General features: G+C 45.9%; 7 protein-coding genes across 7 annotated transcripts, besides 3 other annotated features; 5 read left to right on the top strand and 2 right to left on the bottom strand.

Moving 5' to 3' along the window:
* Nucleotides 1-1,505: 1,505 nt before the first annotated feature.
* On the top strand, nt 1,506-2,603 carry TSTA_037060 (transposable element tc3 transposase, putative; the record flags this gene model as incomplete). The annotated part of the gene is made up of 2 exons (XM_002480874.1): nt 1,506-2,040; nt 2,377-2,603. The coding sequence occupies 2 exons, from the start codon at nt 1,506-1,508 to the stop codon at nt 2,601-2,603; spliced, it is 762 nt and encodes a 253-aa protein (XP_002480919.1).
* Nucleotides 1,590-2,600: a mobile genetic element.
* Nucleotides 1,659-2,468: a mobile genetic element.
* A 262-nt stretch (nt 2,604-2,865) lies between the features above and the next one.
* On the top strand, nt 2,866-4,059 carry TSTA_037050 (serine/threonine protein kinase, putative; the record flags this gene model as incomplete). The annotated part of the gene is made up of 4 exons (XM_002480873.1): nt 2,866-2,993; nt 3,066-3,340; nt 3,400-3,617; nt 3,669-4,059. The coding sequence occupies 4 exons, from the start codon at nt 2,866-2,868 to the stop codon at nt 4,008-4,010; spliced, it is 963 nt and encodes a 320-aa protein (XP_002480918.1). The 3' UTR covers nt 4,011-4,059.
* A 518-nt stretch (nt 4,060-4,577) lies between these two features.
* On the bottom strand, nt 4,578-5,039 carry TSTA_037040 (uncharacterized protein; the record flags this gene model as incomplete). Its single annotated transcript, XM_002480872.1, has 2 exons — nt 4,736-5,039; nt 4,578-4,680 (listed from the first exon to the last, which is right to left on the bottom strand). The coding sequence occupies exons 1-2, from the start codon at nt 4,930-4,932 to the stop codon at nt 4,578-4,580; spliced, it is 300 nt and encodes a 99-aa protein (XP_002480917.1). The 5' UTR covers nt 4,933-5,039.
* A 935-nt stretch (nt 5,040-5,974) lies between these two features.
* On the bottom strand, nt 5,975-6,427 carry TSTA_037030 (uncharacterized protein; the record flags this gene model as incomplete). Its single annotated transcript, XM_002480871.1, has 2 exons — nt 5,975-5,995; nt 6,194-6,427. 2 exons carry the CDS (start codon nt 6,425-6,427, stop codon nt 5,975-5,977), a joined length of 255 nt encoding a protein of 84 aa, XP_002480916.1.
* Nucleotides 6,428-7,077: 650 nt separating this feature from the next.
* TSTA_037020 (uncharacterized protein) lies at nt 7,078-7,713 on the top strand (the record flags this gene model as incomplete). Its single annotated transcript, XM_002480870.1, has 2 exons — nt 7,078-7,248; nt 7,327-7,713. The coding sequence occupies 2 exons, from the start codon at nt 7,078-7,080 to the stop codon at nt 7,711-7,713; spliced, it is 558 nt and encodes a 185-aa protein (XP_002480915.1).
* Nucleotides 7,714-10,624: 2,911 nt separating this feature from the next.
* Nucleotides 10,625-11,559, top strand: TSTA_037010 (uncharacterized protein; the record flags this gene model as incomplete). The annotated part of the gene is made up of 2 exons (XM_002480869.1): nt 10,625-11,050; nt 11,098-11,559. The coding sequence occupies 2 exons, from the start codon at nt 10,625-10,627 to the stop codon at nt 11,557-11,559; spliced, it is 888 nt and encodes a 295-aa protein (XP_002480914.1).
* A 711-nt stretch (nt 11,560-12,270) lies between these two features.
* On the top strand, nt 12,271-14,214 carry TSTA_037000 (uncharacterized protein; the record flags this gene model as incomplete). Its single annotated transcript, XM_002480868.1, has 2 exons — nt 12,271-12,476; nt 12,732-14,214. The coding sequence occupies 2 exons, from the start codon at nt 12,271-12,273 to the stop codon at nt 14,035-14,037; spliced, it is 1,512 nt and encodes a 503-aa protein (XP_002480913.1). The 3' UTR covers nt 14,038-14,214.
* Nucleotides 13,774-13,825: a microsatellite.
* Nucleotides 14,215-14,392: the final 178 nt, after the last annotated feature.

The raw sequence follows: 14,392 nt of genomic DNA, 5'->3' as shown, positions 1-14,392 counted from the left end.
ACTGCCACCACCACGAGCGCTGATTATTTTCCATATCATGTCCGCATGAAAGGTCCGGTAGCTGAGGCATTCGACGTTTTGCCTCCGGATATGGAATAGACACCCAGACTTTCCATTCTTTATGAAGAAAGGAAACTAGAATATTTTCTTTCGCACTTCTCGGGATTGGACCATGCTCTATGAGATCATAATCTTCAAGGCATACTAAGGCTGTGACAAAGAGATGCGTGATGATCTCTGTCCTTAATCTTCGACCGGGGAAATAGATGGTAACCATATGGTACCTATGGTAGACTGCTGTGGTCTCATTCGTGCTGAGCGTAGTGGCCTCGATGTCCGGGATTATATCTTCCTATGAGCGGTCAGAGGACATGTATAGCAGGAAGCTACATTGAAAAAGCAATGCTTACAAAGTCGATTTCAAGCGGAGGTTTGTTCAAGGCTAAAAGCCAGTGAGGTAGAGACGGATACCTGGACGAGTACCACCAGCCCCAGAAGGATGATAGGCATGGAAGACAGGACATATTGTTCAAGCAGCTCGAGTCGAAGGGCCCGCCTAAGCAGTCAAAATCGAAATGACGGGTGTGATGCGGGTGCTATTTTGGAGGCTTGGGCTGGCCAGGCTTCTTTACACCGGTGGTATCGTATGCTCCTCTGCCAAATTTCATGTTCAAGGACCTGGAACCGGTGAAAGAGTTGAATTGGTCTGTCGAGATGCGGTGAACCTAGGACAAGGCAGAGCCTACTTATATGTGTTGTGTTGCTGATGATTTACATATCACTTTTAGCACTGGCCGTGCTGGCTATTATCACAGAGTATGACAGTTGATATGGAATCGATCATTATCTCAACCTACTAGCTCGATGTATTCTAGTTAACGCTGTTGCTGTTTCTACTCGTCAACACCAATATGATGTGCAAGACTCCTGTTGAAGGCCAGGCTATAATTTCTTTTTCTCTAGATTTCAGAATAAACGCAGGAATGAGTGAGTGATGGTATGTACAAATGATGTGCAAGAGGCTCGAAAAGGTTCGGATAGATTATTATAGGTTCGAAAAGGTTCAGAAAGGTTAGTATGGGTTCGAAAAGGTTAAAAAGGGTTATGAACAATTATACAATTTTGGAAACGACCAGTGCTAGATGCTTATTACTATCTTAGCGCTAACGGATGCGGGCATAACTTTATTGCCATCCTGGATATGTAGACCACAACGTTTCGGTTTGGTTGAGAAGGGTTGAGAAGGGTTGGCTAGCGTTAGTTGCATATTACTGGCTTGGCGCTGGCGATGTGATATAAACATTAGCTATGACGTCAGAAGCTATCACGTGATAATCTGTTTCTACTATGGTTGACCCCGGTGATTTCCCTAGTACGGTGGGCCTTGCAGGGGTGTAGGCGGTCAGCAAAGAAACGCTTACCGCCTGCCTATATTAGTTATTACTACACCTTGAGAATCTATTTGTACGCGGCCCGGGACGCGCTCTAACTAATCAATCAACAATATGCCTACCACCCCAGAGCCTACTACAGCCCAAGAAGCTGCTCCAGCAGCAGCTTCTAGAGAAGAATCAAAGCCCTATTCTATACGGCTTAATAGGGATGACCGGATTCGCATATTAACACTACGGGACGCTGGATTCACGTATCTGGAGATCGCTACAATGCTCCATGTTACACATGACCAAGTGCAATATACGTGTCAAAGCCAACGTGCTACGCCTAAAAAGGCCCGAGGCAAGACTCCAAAGCTCTCCGAAGAAGATGTCGACCGGATTATTGAATGGATAAGCTCTTCAAAGCGTACGCGCCGTATGCCTTATTATAAGGTCGTACATGAGCTTAATCTTCCAGTTGGAGCTACGGCATTAGCCCGAGCGCTTAAAAAACGAGGATATACTCGTTGTAAAGCTCTACGGAAGCCTCCTTTATCAGATGAGCATAAACGTGTACGTCTAGCATGGGCACTTGAGCACGTTAACTGGTCAATTGAGCAATGGAATCGAATCCTTTGGACTGACGAGACATGGGTTACGTCAGGTTTCCATACAAGAATCTGGGTCACTAGAAAAGCTGGCGAAGAGCTAGATGATACGTGTTTACGTACATCCCCAGCTCGAAAACGTGGATGGATGTTTTAGGCTTCATTTCATGGTAATATTAAGGGCCCATGTCTATTTTGGGAGAAGGAATGGGGTTCCATTGGATCCGAGAGCTATTGCGAGAGGATAGTTCCTATTATTGATGGATATATACGCCTCAATCGACAGCAATCTCAATATCTTCAATTAATGCAGGATGGCGCACCGGGACACGCGAGCAAGGATACAAAAGAGGAGCTACGTATTAGGGGTATCTATCCGATATATTGACCAGCATTCTCACCGGATCTCAATCCAATTGAAGCTGTGTGGAATTGGATGAAGGATTGGATACAAGAACAATATCCAAATGATGAGCAGCTTTCTTATGATCGATTACGTGAGGTTGTACGGGCTTCTTGGGATGCTTTACCGGATCAATTTCTCAAGGATTTGATTGATTCCATGCAAGCTAGGTGTGAGGCTGTAATTGCTGCTGAAGGTGGCCATACCAAATATTAGCGTAGTAAGCAAAAATATATGAAACCAGCAGAATTGGCAGAGTTGGCAGAATTGGCAGAATTCGGTAAATTTTATTGGTAGTTGACCCCTGCACAAAAAACCGTACTAGGGAAATCACCGGGGTCAACCGGAGTATTTGTGGTGTGGATCTTCGCCCCACAAGTGTCTTGCAGGTAACCTGACAGTTGTCGACTTCGCTGTCAATTTGATCTGCTGGTCTCTAATAAGTACTCAATGTCACTTCTCCAGTGAGTTTTTTGCTATGGCTATGCTTCCCAAAGCTACTAGGATGTTTTCAACCCTCGTCGGTCGCTCCGGTCGCGAGTACGTGCGCCAAAAGTTACTTCAGCGTCATCCAACAAAATCAGGCCGGGACATTTATTTTGCACTGTAAGTCCAAGAATAACCTAGTTCAGATCCTGTCCTATCTAAACTACAGGTACTGATTAGAAGGAAAATAAGTGGTAACGGCAAGCCCTTCGTTCTGAAGCCTGTTTCTCGGTCTATCTTTGAACTCTCACAGGAGCTCAAAGACGAATTTGGCAGCAATACTCGACTACGAATCCACTTGGATGAAAATGAAAGTGAAAGTATACTTGTTTATGAGTATTTCAAGAGCGATTTGTTTTCGTTGATACAGAACTACCCGGCTATTTCAATAGACGCAAGACGAGCAATTTTGAAAGAGGTTGGGTTGGCATTGAACGACATTCATGCAAAAGATTGGATACACTTAGGTACAATTCCATTGGTATTAACTTGACTTTGTCATCTTAACTGATTTACCTCTAAACAGACGTAAAGCCTAGCAATGTTTTTCTCAACTGGCACGTGGACAAGAACGATCGATTCCACTTGGAAAAGGTGGCGTTGGGCGATATGGACTGTGCTTTGAAACTGGAAGGCCAAAAACTCCTGAATTATAGGATAGGGAACGTCATGTGGCGCAGTCCAGAAGGACAATTAGGAAAGGGCGTTGGGAAGCCGTCGGAGGTATTCTCTTTTGCACTTCTGGTGAGTTTTCCTTGGTTTAGCAACATCTATCTTGCTAATTGCGTCTTCTAGTGTCTCTATGTAATCACAGGCGCCCAATGTTTTCAGCCAGACTTCGAAAAGCTTGATATTGAACCTGAATTGGTGGTTCTATTCAAGCTGCTCTCGACCTTTGGCCCGCTGCCAGATGCGCTCGTTGACCACGTCAACGACGAGGAAGCAGGAACCCTTTTAAAGAGCCTGTGGCAAGCTATAATAGAAGGTGACCCAAGCGAGCGTTTTGAGCAATGGTCGGAAGAAAATTTTCCTAATCTTGACGACAAGGCGAAGAAATTGATACTGAGGATGACGAATCTTGATCCATCAAAGAGAGCTCCAATGTCGGAAATTGTAATGGATCCCTATTGGACATGAACTAGGTATTCTGTACGATATTAATAGGACTACGAACGAGCAGATGTAGTAAAACAGCTGGTAGATATGGGACTGTGTATGGAGTACTGTATGAGGATACCTGGAAGGAATTGTTGCTTAGCTCTAGATTATTGTGGACGTAACAGTGATTTTTTCTTTAAAATGTTGAGCTTCTCGCCCATCCGATATCGTATCGAATAGCGTGAAAGAAGCGTGCCCATATATCATTTATTAGATCCAATGCGTCGACGTCTTCACATGCAAAGAAATCCCGCCCAAGTTATGCCTGTAACCGGCCTATCCCGTTAGACCTTTCTTCCTCTTCGCAACAGTGGCATATTTGAAGAATCCAAAATTTTTATTTGTAACGGTCTGGTATAGACAGAGCAATAAGCGAAATTGCTAACTTTATTACTTAATTTCAGACCAAAACATCTCGCCATCAGATAAAGGGAGTTTCCGTCCCAAACCTAGCATTTCTCCAGTGTCCATTGTACGTAAAACAGGGTGGTAGTATGATATAAGATTCCCTAATGTCCTCCTACTCATTAAGCCTAGCACCGTAGGTTAAGGGTAAACATGCTTCGTCGAAATGTGTTCTCCATCATCGTTTTCGAAGACAGTGGTGAAGTGACTTTTGCTGTCACTCGAACTTGGATGCTCTTTTTCACTGAATTTGATGTTAATCTTTTAAGCCTCATAATACAAGAGAACGAGTAACTGACGCTAAGATAGCGGTTGTTGCGCCAGAAGGGATATCATCAGTCTTTTCTATAGCTTTGCTGAAATCATCCTGCACACTACTGGCCAAAAAGGTACGTTCCCAAGTCTCGGTCTTAGTAGCATATTTGACCTTGATATTCTTGCCATGATTAGCCACTGTTTTGATCAATTGGCTAGATATGATTTTGTTGGGAGCCATGATGGAAAGGGTCAAACAGTTGTGTATTTCGAGAAGTGCTCTTGAATTGATGGTGGGTGAAATGGTTTGAGTAAAAGCTCTTTAACTTATCTGGCGCAAGAGGAATCAATTTATAACCGATAATGGAGTAGGTAATCTTTTGAAGCAGCGTAGATGACTATCTATTGGTGTGACTGTAGGCACAGGGTATACGAGCTTGTGCATGGTGCTTGAGTTTGCTATGTATATGCCACCAAATTAGGTCTAGCCTCTCAACAATAATGTTACAGGTGTATGTGGGCTTGCCAATCAAATTGTGTACCTGACCGAGGCTTTCTACGTAGTAGACCGACACCGAAACTCAGCTACAAAAGATTCTACGATATCGTAAAAAGTCCGACATAGGGTTCGTGCCCTGAGAGGATTGCTGCAATATCGTAAATCGTTCGACAGTGCTAGCCGCCCGTGCATTAGTTAGCGACTTTTCAACAAATTGAAAATCCGCGTTACCAATCACTTGCGCCATGGCGATAGCGGCTGATGACGTCACTTGAAGGACGAGATGATTACTGCACTCAGAACGCGGGCCACGAGGAGGCCGTCTCAGGTCCATTCCAGGCCGAGTTGTGGGGGCCTGGGTTCACTGGCGCTACAGGTTCCACCGGAACTCGGGTGCTCGTACCTGGGCTAGTCCTCGGCCCAAGAATTTAGACCTAGGTCCATGCTGCACCCAGGTGCACGAGTCCGGGTCTCGTGACCTCGGCCCGCACACCTCGTTCCGTGTCACCAGGTCTCTAGCCTTAGTTTCCTGCACCCCAACTCTCTATAGCCTCAGGCCTGCGCTGGCCACAGGTGAACTCGCCTGTATCTACAGGTCACTTAGATCGGTAGCCTTGGGCCCACGCTCTCATGTATGTCGCCAAACTGGAGATGCACAATCCCCACAAATGTACAGCCCTAACAAATGTACGGTTAATTTTCACAAATGTTGAATATAGAATATCTCGGTGGATGTGTTGTTCCGATATGGAAGTGGTCAACCATGTTCATGCGTATACCACAATTAGTTCCTCTGAGCCTTAACCTAAATTGGGCTAGTGTAGATTTAATTTAAGCTTCTAGAAATAACATTGATTGCTTTGCGTAGCACCCTTATTACATGGAAAACTGAAAAACAAAACCAAGCAGCAAAAATATCAAGCCGATGTGCAAATTCGAATAAGTCTAGTGCTGGTAATCGTGTTAGTTCATGAAACAACAATGGACGACTAGGATTTCTTACTCGAGAGGTAACGGCATGGCGATATTGAATGTACATTTCGTAGGCAAACACGCCCAAGAGAACCAAGATGACCAACAGAGCGAAACTGTAAATGAGCACCAGTTCTAGATTTCGGCAAACTGCCGTCCGACGCGTGTGATTCTGCTGAGGAGCTTCTAAGTCCGGGTCGGTGTTGACTTCCGTATAAGGTGGTAAAGCAATACCATTGTCTGAGTGTAGGTTGGCAGCGTTCATATTTCGAACAGAGCTGGGAATGATATGCAATATTATATGTTGCCAAGAATAAAGTTGAAGTATCAATTGCGCGAGGTATGGACTTGCGACAGGAAGAACAAGGAAACGGAAGCATACTCTAAAATCTTGCTATATTTATAGTGCTGGGCTTCTGCGATGCAACAGCTGTGGACTGCCACTAGAGCGTAAACGAGGCGGTTTTCACTTGCATGAAATTCTGAGCATAGGCGTTGTCAGAGTGGCTGTATTAATGAATGTTGGTATCTATAGAAGTAGGATGACGGCGTATGACGGCGTTCAAGGCAGTGTAGTGTCGAATTCAGGCAACTTGTGCTAGTTGATAGGCTGCGAGCGATCTAACTCTCTCTTGTTGACCGGATGAAATGAGCCTGAAGGTGGCTATACTGATAGCTATGGAATCCGCCTGCAGCGAGGTGTGAGAGATTGTGCCTTGGGAACTGATTGTTAGTCAATTCCTACCGTATAAAAGGTCGCCCCAACCTCTGCCATGATGACTTTCATCTGTTCGCAAACAAAACTCTTGAGTCTCTACTTCATCAATCAGTATGGAAGATTGGACTTGCCTACCGCCCTTGGATGATCTCTTCTTTGATATAGCACCCCACGACTTTTCATTGTCATCTGGAAACATGAACGAAGACGGTGAACTTCTGGGACGATTTTGCGAGACACCAACGACATATACCGATCCTCCCGATGAACTGGCCGTGAGCGTCTTGGAGGAGCAGAACGTCAACGAAGACGATAATCACTCACCCAACAAGGAAGAGACCTCGCTGTCAGAAAACCTAATCAAAGAGGTCTCTCTTTCCAAGTGCTGTGGCTGGACAACATCCTGTGCTGAAGTACCGATTGGATTGAGTCCTGAAATCTGGCAGACGCATCTCCTGAATGGTCATGACGAATCCTCCCCAATTCACGATGGCCTCACCCCACGCATTGTGGTAACGGGAACACGGGCGAGCGAAGCGATTCACCCGCGCCAACCACCTCTCTATACAGAAGGGGATGATGAGAACATCGATGAGGCCGAGGTGCCTGGTGGGGAGACGGCCATCAATAAACCTTATCTCCAGAATCCAATTGTGTCACATTGCGGTGAAGGCAGGGATAGGCGATTTTTGGTATGGCAATCCGAGGAAGAATTGAGACTTCAGAAGAGCGAATGGCTCACGCTTTACTGGGAACAGCAAGATGTACTGGAAAAGGCATCTAAACTCCCAGCAAGCAGAACAAATTTTCCAAAACGGAAAAGAAACCTATGATTTGGATTTGAGTATTGAGTTTGTTGTATGCTTTTGGTCCGATCAATTTGTTAGCCTTGCTTAATTATGAATACAGATGAGCTTATATGAAACTAAGTTAACTAACTAGCGCTTTGAGTAATTGGTTCCGTCATAAGCGATGAGTCACCCAAGCAAACTGAAACACTAGACCGACTTACAGGTCAACGTTTTTTCACTTCCTGTTCCTAACCCACGATTTTTTGCTACCCATGGTTTTTTGTGGCCATGGCTTGCCTTTGATATTCGATCGAGTGTTGATGTATTTACTGACAGCGACCCCACGGTTCTACAGTACAATCTCAGGTCAACGTTTTTCATTCCCTGTTCCCAACACAACCCATGATTTCCCAAGCCATTTCATTGACTTTGACCAGCCGGGACCACCTCTCTTATTGATAATATAACGCTACAAGCTACCCATGGTATCCATGGCCATGGCTGCTAGCCCTTTGATACCCCAATGAGCATTGATGTATTTACTGACGGCAACCCCACGGTTTTACTGGTAAAATTCTTGGTTTCTCAATGAGTTGCAAGCCCCTATACTCTAGTCCCTCATGGGCGCCAGACCTTTCATTGGTACGGTGGCGACTATCATTCCCCTGCGAAATAGCAATCCGCGTGGGACACCATGAGTTTACTATCGCTATTGTCCCCTGCGGGGTTCAAGCCCCTATGAGGTGGCCAAACCATGGCAGCCCCCGCGGGCTTCCACCGCACAGGGGGTGGTAAATCCTATGGGTTGCCAAGGTTATTTTATCGCTCGCGGGTTACTTCCCCCCGCGGGATTCAAGCCCCTATGAGGTGGTCAAACCATGGCAGCCCCCGCGGGCTTCCACCGCACAGGGGGTGGTAAATCCTATGGGTTGCCACGGTTGTTTTATCGCTCGCGGATTGCTCCCCCCCGCGGGATTCAAGCCCCTATGAGGTGGTCAAACCATGGCAGCCCCCGCGGGCTTCCACCGCACAGGGGATGGTAAATCTTATGGGTTGCCACGGTTGTTTTATCGCTCGCGGGTTGCTCCCCCCTGCGGGCTTCAATCCCCTGTACACTCTCGTCTCATGAGGGGCAGTGCAGCTACAACGGTTTGTCCATTGCACGCGGGCTGACATCTCATATGGGCTCCGGTGTGCGGTAACACGCCGATTCAGCCAATTGTCATCTATTGGTAACGTCAATCAAGCCTCAAATACTTCTAGCCAGATTCTTATCGCTATTCCAGCTGATTGTAAAACTGGTGCGCGCTTTTGTTCATTGCCATTGCCACTATATACATGTTAAAGATAGTCAAACCTCAAGTGTCATGTCCGGTCGGCATAAACTCTGCTCTCCCGTCAATATTCAAGTGTCATCTCCTGGGTTCCGGCATAGACTTTGCTCTCCCACATCATTTCTGCCCACACTTTCACTGCCTCTGGACTCATGGCGTCCTTATCTTCGGCATATTCATCCAGCCAGTCACCGAGATCATCCAGGAGATCAAAATCGTCGTCCGTCGTGAGAATGAAAGAGTCTCCTTTCCGGTATGCGAATTTGAAATCTTCTTTGATGAAGCAATACACCGGTCGTTTTCCATTTCCGCCTCGATCTGTGTACCAAAAGCCAACGATTACGCCATCATTGATGAATATAGGAGCCGAATGCAGCTTAATATCCGGATGATCTTCGTCGAAACTAAGATCTGGCCCCAGAAAACTTTCTGGCTCTATTGACGGGAGTGGTGTGTCTGGATCGATGTATCGCATCTTTTTTGCGACTTGCTGATCTGAACAACTTAAATTCGGCTCCTGTTTGCGTTTCAAGGGTGAGCGTCGACACGACTCGGAACTAGGCCGTTGAGTTGACAATTGATAGGCTTCCATGTTTTCTGAAATACCACAGCACTTGCAGCAGCACTTCTTGATAGATTTGGTGGATAGTTCACGAACTTCTCGTGGTGAATCTCGGTACGATACCTGATGTCACTGGGTTTCGATGATGGGGGATGGGAAAGAAAGCAGACCAAGAGTGAGAGTGCGGACGGAGGCCTTTATATACTCAGACCACCAACTAGTCTGACATCCTAAGAGGTCGAAAACCAAACCGTGTCTGCGATACTACCACTAATCATGACTAGACGGAGGCACACGGCGAGGCAGACCGGATGGAAGTGGCTTGCTAGCAGGCTCTCTCAGTACACTTGAGCATGGGGGCTGCTCGTTCAAGAATTCGAGGACCACTTGGAAGCAAATTCTGCCTATCCAAGGCACATGCAGGACTGTACATGCCCAATCATTGATGCCGGAATCAGCCACAATGGTATCCAAAAAGAAGTCGGGTTGCTCCTGGATTACGAATCCTGCATGAAGTGAGCTTTCCAGCAGTGTCCTCTTGAAGAACTCCACCTTAGAGTCTTCCTCTCGTCCGATGAAACTCTCTATTAGATATACACAGTATGAGGAATTGACACTAGCGCCTGAGATGATGGTTGTCCAACTATCCTTCATTCACCGTGAGTATTTTCCGCTTCAGGATAGCTAGTGCCGACTGCGAAACGAAGAGTTGGTGCTATTGGCAGCGCTACGCATGATACAACCCCATGCTCGATTGGGACAAGCGGAAGCTCTACTAGTCAATGGTAAATGCTCTATTTTAGGGTCATACTATGCTGTGATTCAGCATGGTTGGTGGTCACCTTTCACACCTGATTGGACTTACGAGGCCAGGTTTTGCATAATAGGCTGGTCATCTCCACTCGACTTTCATGCACTGGATTGCCGTGAATTATGAGAGTCGGATCGCTCAGCCCCCTGAAAGGGATCAAACAGGTATAAAGAGTGCCGACTTCCCACCGTAAGGTCAGTCTGTCATCCTGAAATTCTTTCACCAACACCTAACACATCTATCGAAATGGAGACACAGCAACCACAGCAACCACCTACACCAGCCCAGATTGATAACTGGCATGCCCTAGGTTTCATATATGGAGTAGAAGAAGGAATAGCGACAGAAGCTCCCACCGATATATTACTCGAATCTCCTGCATCCCCTCCATCCACCATTCCCTTTGATGAGGATTCACCTCCGCGGCAGTTACCTAGCGAACGAGTGCTGTCGGGTGAAGAGGTTTGCGAAGCAGCAGGTTCCCCTTCACCAGTCATCGAAATCAGTGACGATGAGGAGAATCATCATACACGCCCACGACGTCGACGTAGGGGTCGCCCTGATTATGCTTATCGAGATTACCAAGATACAATGGAGCATGCAATTTCGGCACCGACCGTCGGCAAACGGAAAAGAGAAGATTCCAATGTGGTAGATTTTCAATCTAGAATTGTAAGTAGTTCCTGGCTCTTTTTTTAGACCTGGCTAACAATCAATAGAAGCGATTTGTGAAGGAGGTCACGGAACCATATGAGGCCTTGGAACAGGAGAACAAACGATTGAACCAAGAGAGTCACCAATTGAAGAAGGGCAAGGAACAGTTGCAGAAGGACAAGGAACAGTTGCAGAAGGACAAGGAACAGTTGCAGAAGGACAAGGAACAGTTGCAGAAGGACAAGGAACAGTTGCAGAAGGACAAGAAACAGTTGCAGCTTCAGATCCAATACTTACGGCGACAGATTGATGAACAGATGCGGCGCAATATTTTGAAGTGTGCTCTATGTCATCGAACGTTCAACGAAAGCTGGAAATTTCTAGGATGTGGCCACACTCTATGTCAGACTTGTCTGGAGGATATCGAGTCCAAGGGTTTGGGGTTCGGATATCCTTGCCCTTATCCTGAGTGCAAGAAGCCGATTCGATTTTGTTTAGACTTTTATCCAAATGTCGTGGAAGCATAGTTCTAACCAAAGACTACTGAGATGATAGCACTGCTTACTTTTGCTGTATACGAGTCAACCTGTGAAGTTTTCTATGCCTGTTTTCTCCAGCGCCACCGCTTGTCAATATGTGGTTGTCCGCTCACCGAGCAACTGTTCTGAAAGTAATACAACTTTTTTTTGGTTCTTTTGGGATTAGTAGGGACTGACAGAAGTCGCATGCTTAGTCCCACTTCACGAAGCCGGATGTGGGATGCTGCCGCGGATGATTATGCTGTCAAGCGGTGCGGAAATATACCCACCCATCTGTAAGTGCCCATCTCGCACAAAATCAGCTAAATTGTAATGTGAGAGAGTATTGGCTGAACACATCAATGCTAAGCGCTGAGCAGTATTATACTAACCAATGCTGAGTCGATCCTATGCTCACAGACTGACTCCCGGCGGGTCTTGTTCAAATTTGTACCGAGTTACAGTATTCTGATTGGCCGTCCCATTGATACTTTAGCCAATCATTCTGTGCATAGACGTTACCAACTTACGGGCCAACCTGGGTTAGGTTAAAGAAAGCGCTTGCTTAGATGATGTTTTGTTGTCCCACTTCTGAAACGCAGAGTTCTTTGTTACTCTTAGATAGCATTCACAGAGATTTATTCTACCACTTGAGTATCGACATGTTCTTGAATTAGATGAATGTGGAAGATTGTTGACCACGTTTTGTTTATCATCATAATGGCCGCTACTCTCATTCGTAATACACCAAATCCCCTCCTTCTCCCAGAGATTGTGGAATATGTCATCGACAACATTTGTATGGGCGACCTGGTGAGTTGTGCCTGTGTGAACAGCCTGTGGAATGTGATAGCCTTGAAAAAGCTCTATAAAGGCTCTTTGAATGACATGCTGAACGTCTCCTTCGACCGCAAGGTAGCGGCCTTGTTAGTCTCACAATTCCCTTTGAGATCGACGAGGATTGGTCACTTATTTCTGACCTTCTTCTCTCACCTACTATTGAATATTTGGCTGTTGATAATTTCTATTGTGAGCTTTTGATGGCTAGTTCTAATAAGTCTGCGGAACCGATTACTCCTGCTGTAAGTTCTGTCCGTCTGAAAAAGGAGCTGCCATTGAAGATATCTTGACTGACTATTGCAGGATAAGTTCTCAAAGCTCAAAGCGCTCACAATATATAGATCTGAGAGCAGTCGAGATAACAAGCTGCTTTTCCATTTGATCCGAAGCTGCAATTTGCATTTTTTCCATTTCGAGGAGAGAAGCAGAGATCAGATGACTCCAATTGAGATAGCTGAGCTTTTAATCAGTCTTCAACGCCAACAGAATCTCAAGGCTTTAGTGCTGATCATTCCCGGTTCGTCATGCTCAGCAGCCATCAGGATGGCCAGACGGAAACAGAGCAAGCTATGGCCGAATCTGAAGGCGTTGTATCTTGGGATGGGAGATGAACACTGGCTGGAACAAATTCCAGATTTCAAGGAGCTTCAAATTCTCAGTATTCAAGAGTTTATATCTGGTCCACGAATCATCAACAGTGACGTTATATCAAAAATTGGAAAATGCCAGGAACTACGGGTTATCGACGTCTATTTCCGGGAATGCAATGACATAGAAGCGCTTCTCGATATCGCGCATGGATGCCCGCTCTTACAAATGCTCCGCGTTCTGCACAGGCGTCTTGGGGGCCCATTAGATCCAATGAACACCAAATTTTCTGACCTTTTGTGCGCCTTACCGCACCTGGAATTCCTTGAACTTGATTTGAAGTTTCAGATAAATGGTGCACACATTCAAGATCTCGCGGTCCACTGTCCAAGACTCACCGTGCTTAGACTGCGTGAGACCTGGTTGTGTCTCTCCATTGCGCAGATGCGTACGGTTGATACGCTTCGGCAGCTAGAACTTGTGCAGTCCAAAGAGGTACTTTTTGAGAATCCACAACGTTTAATGGAACCGCACATATTCTCTACCCTTGTAGCAGAGTGGCGCAGGATATTTCCAAAGCTCCGGGAGATGCCTTGTCACGCCGACATATACGGTCTTGACATGAAAAGAGGTGATTTGGAGGAGATATCAGAAAGGGACGTTGTCAGCTTGAGCAGTTATGAGGAGATTCCTCTTAGTGTTTTAGAGGATACAGAGGAATATCATTCAAGTGAGACAACAGAAAGTGATATGATTACTTTGTCTAGTGAGGAAGAGATCTCTTCAGATGAGTCTGAAGATGCAGAAGAAGAAGAAGAAGAAGAGGAGGAGGAGGAGGAAGAAGAAGCGGTCTTTCCTGGTGAGCAGGAGCTCAACTACAATTACTTCGGGTCAGACTGGGTCTTTTTACGAATAAGACTATGGAGGGAACTTCGATACGGACCAAGTCAGACGGCTTATGACAGATTCGCCAGTATTTGGAGGACAAATCTTGAAATCGAGAAGATCGGCTGGCCGGTGATGCCTCTAGAAGCGTACTCGGACCCAGAGAGCTATTGAATAATATTGCAAATATCATATGGCCAGATAGATGTCGTGCACAGGATGCGTAGCACCCAACAAAGCCCGGGACTATGAGTAATCTTGTCGTCAGTGCAATTACCTCTGGGTTGTGACGGCTGCTACCCTGATTCAGTATCATCATGGCGGGACAGACGCATTGCTTTGTATTGCGGGAAAACGGCAGGGAAAAGGTGATTAAGGAGCACACAACATGTGTTTGATACTGTAGTGTAATTCTAGAGATTTTTGAAAGCTTTCTTTTTGTCAATGCTTATAGGCCCGAAATAGATATTGCTAAAGCCAGAACTAACGTACAGGGATAAGCTGGTAGATTGCGGATCAACACGAAGGA

This window comes from Talaromyces stipitatus, genomic scaffold (genome assembly GCF_000003125.1).
Source record: "Talaromyces stipitatus ATCC 10500 scf_1105507295541 genomic scaffold, whole genome shotgun sequence".
Taxonomy (NCBI): domain Eukaryota; kingdom Fungi; phylum Ascomycota; class Eurotiomycetes; order Eurotiales; family Trichocomaceae; genus Talaromyces; species Talaromyces stipitatus.
This window is presented reverse-complemented; position numbering and strand designations above follow the sequence as displayed.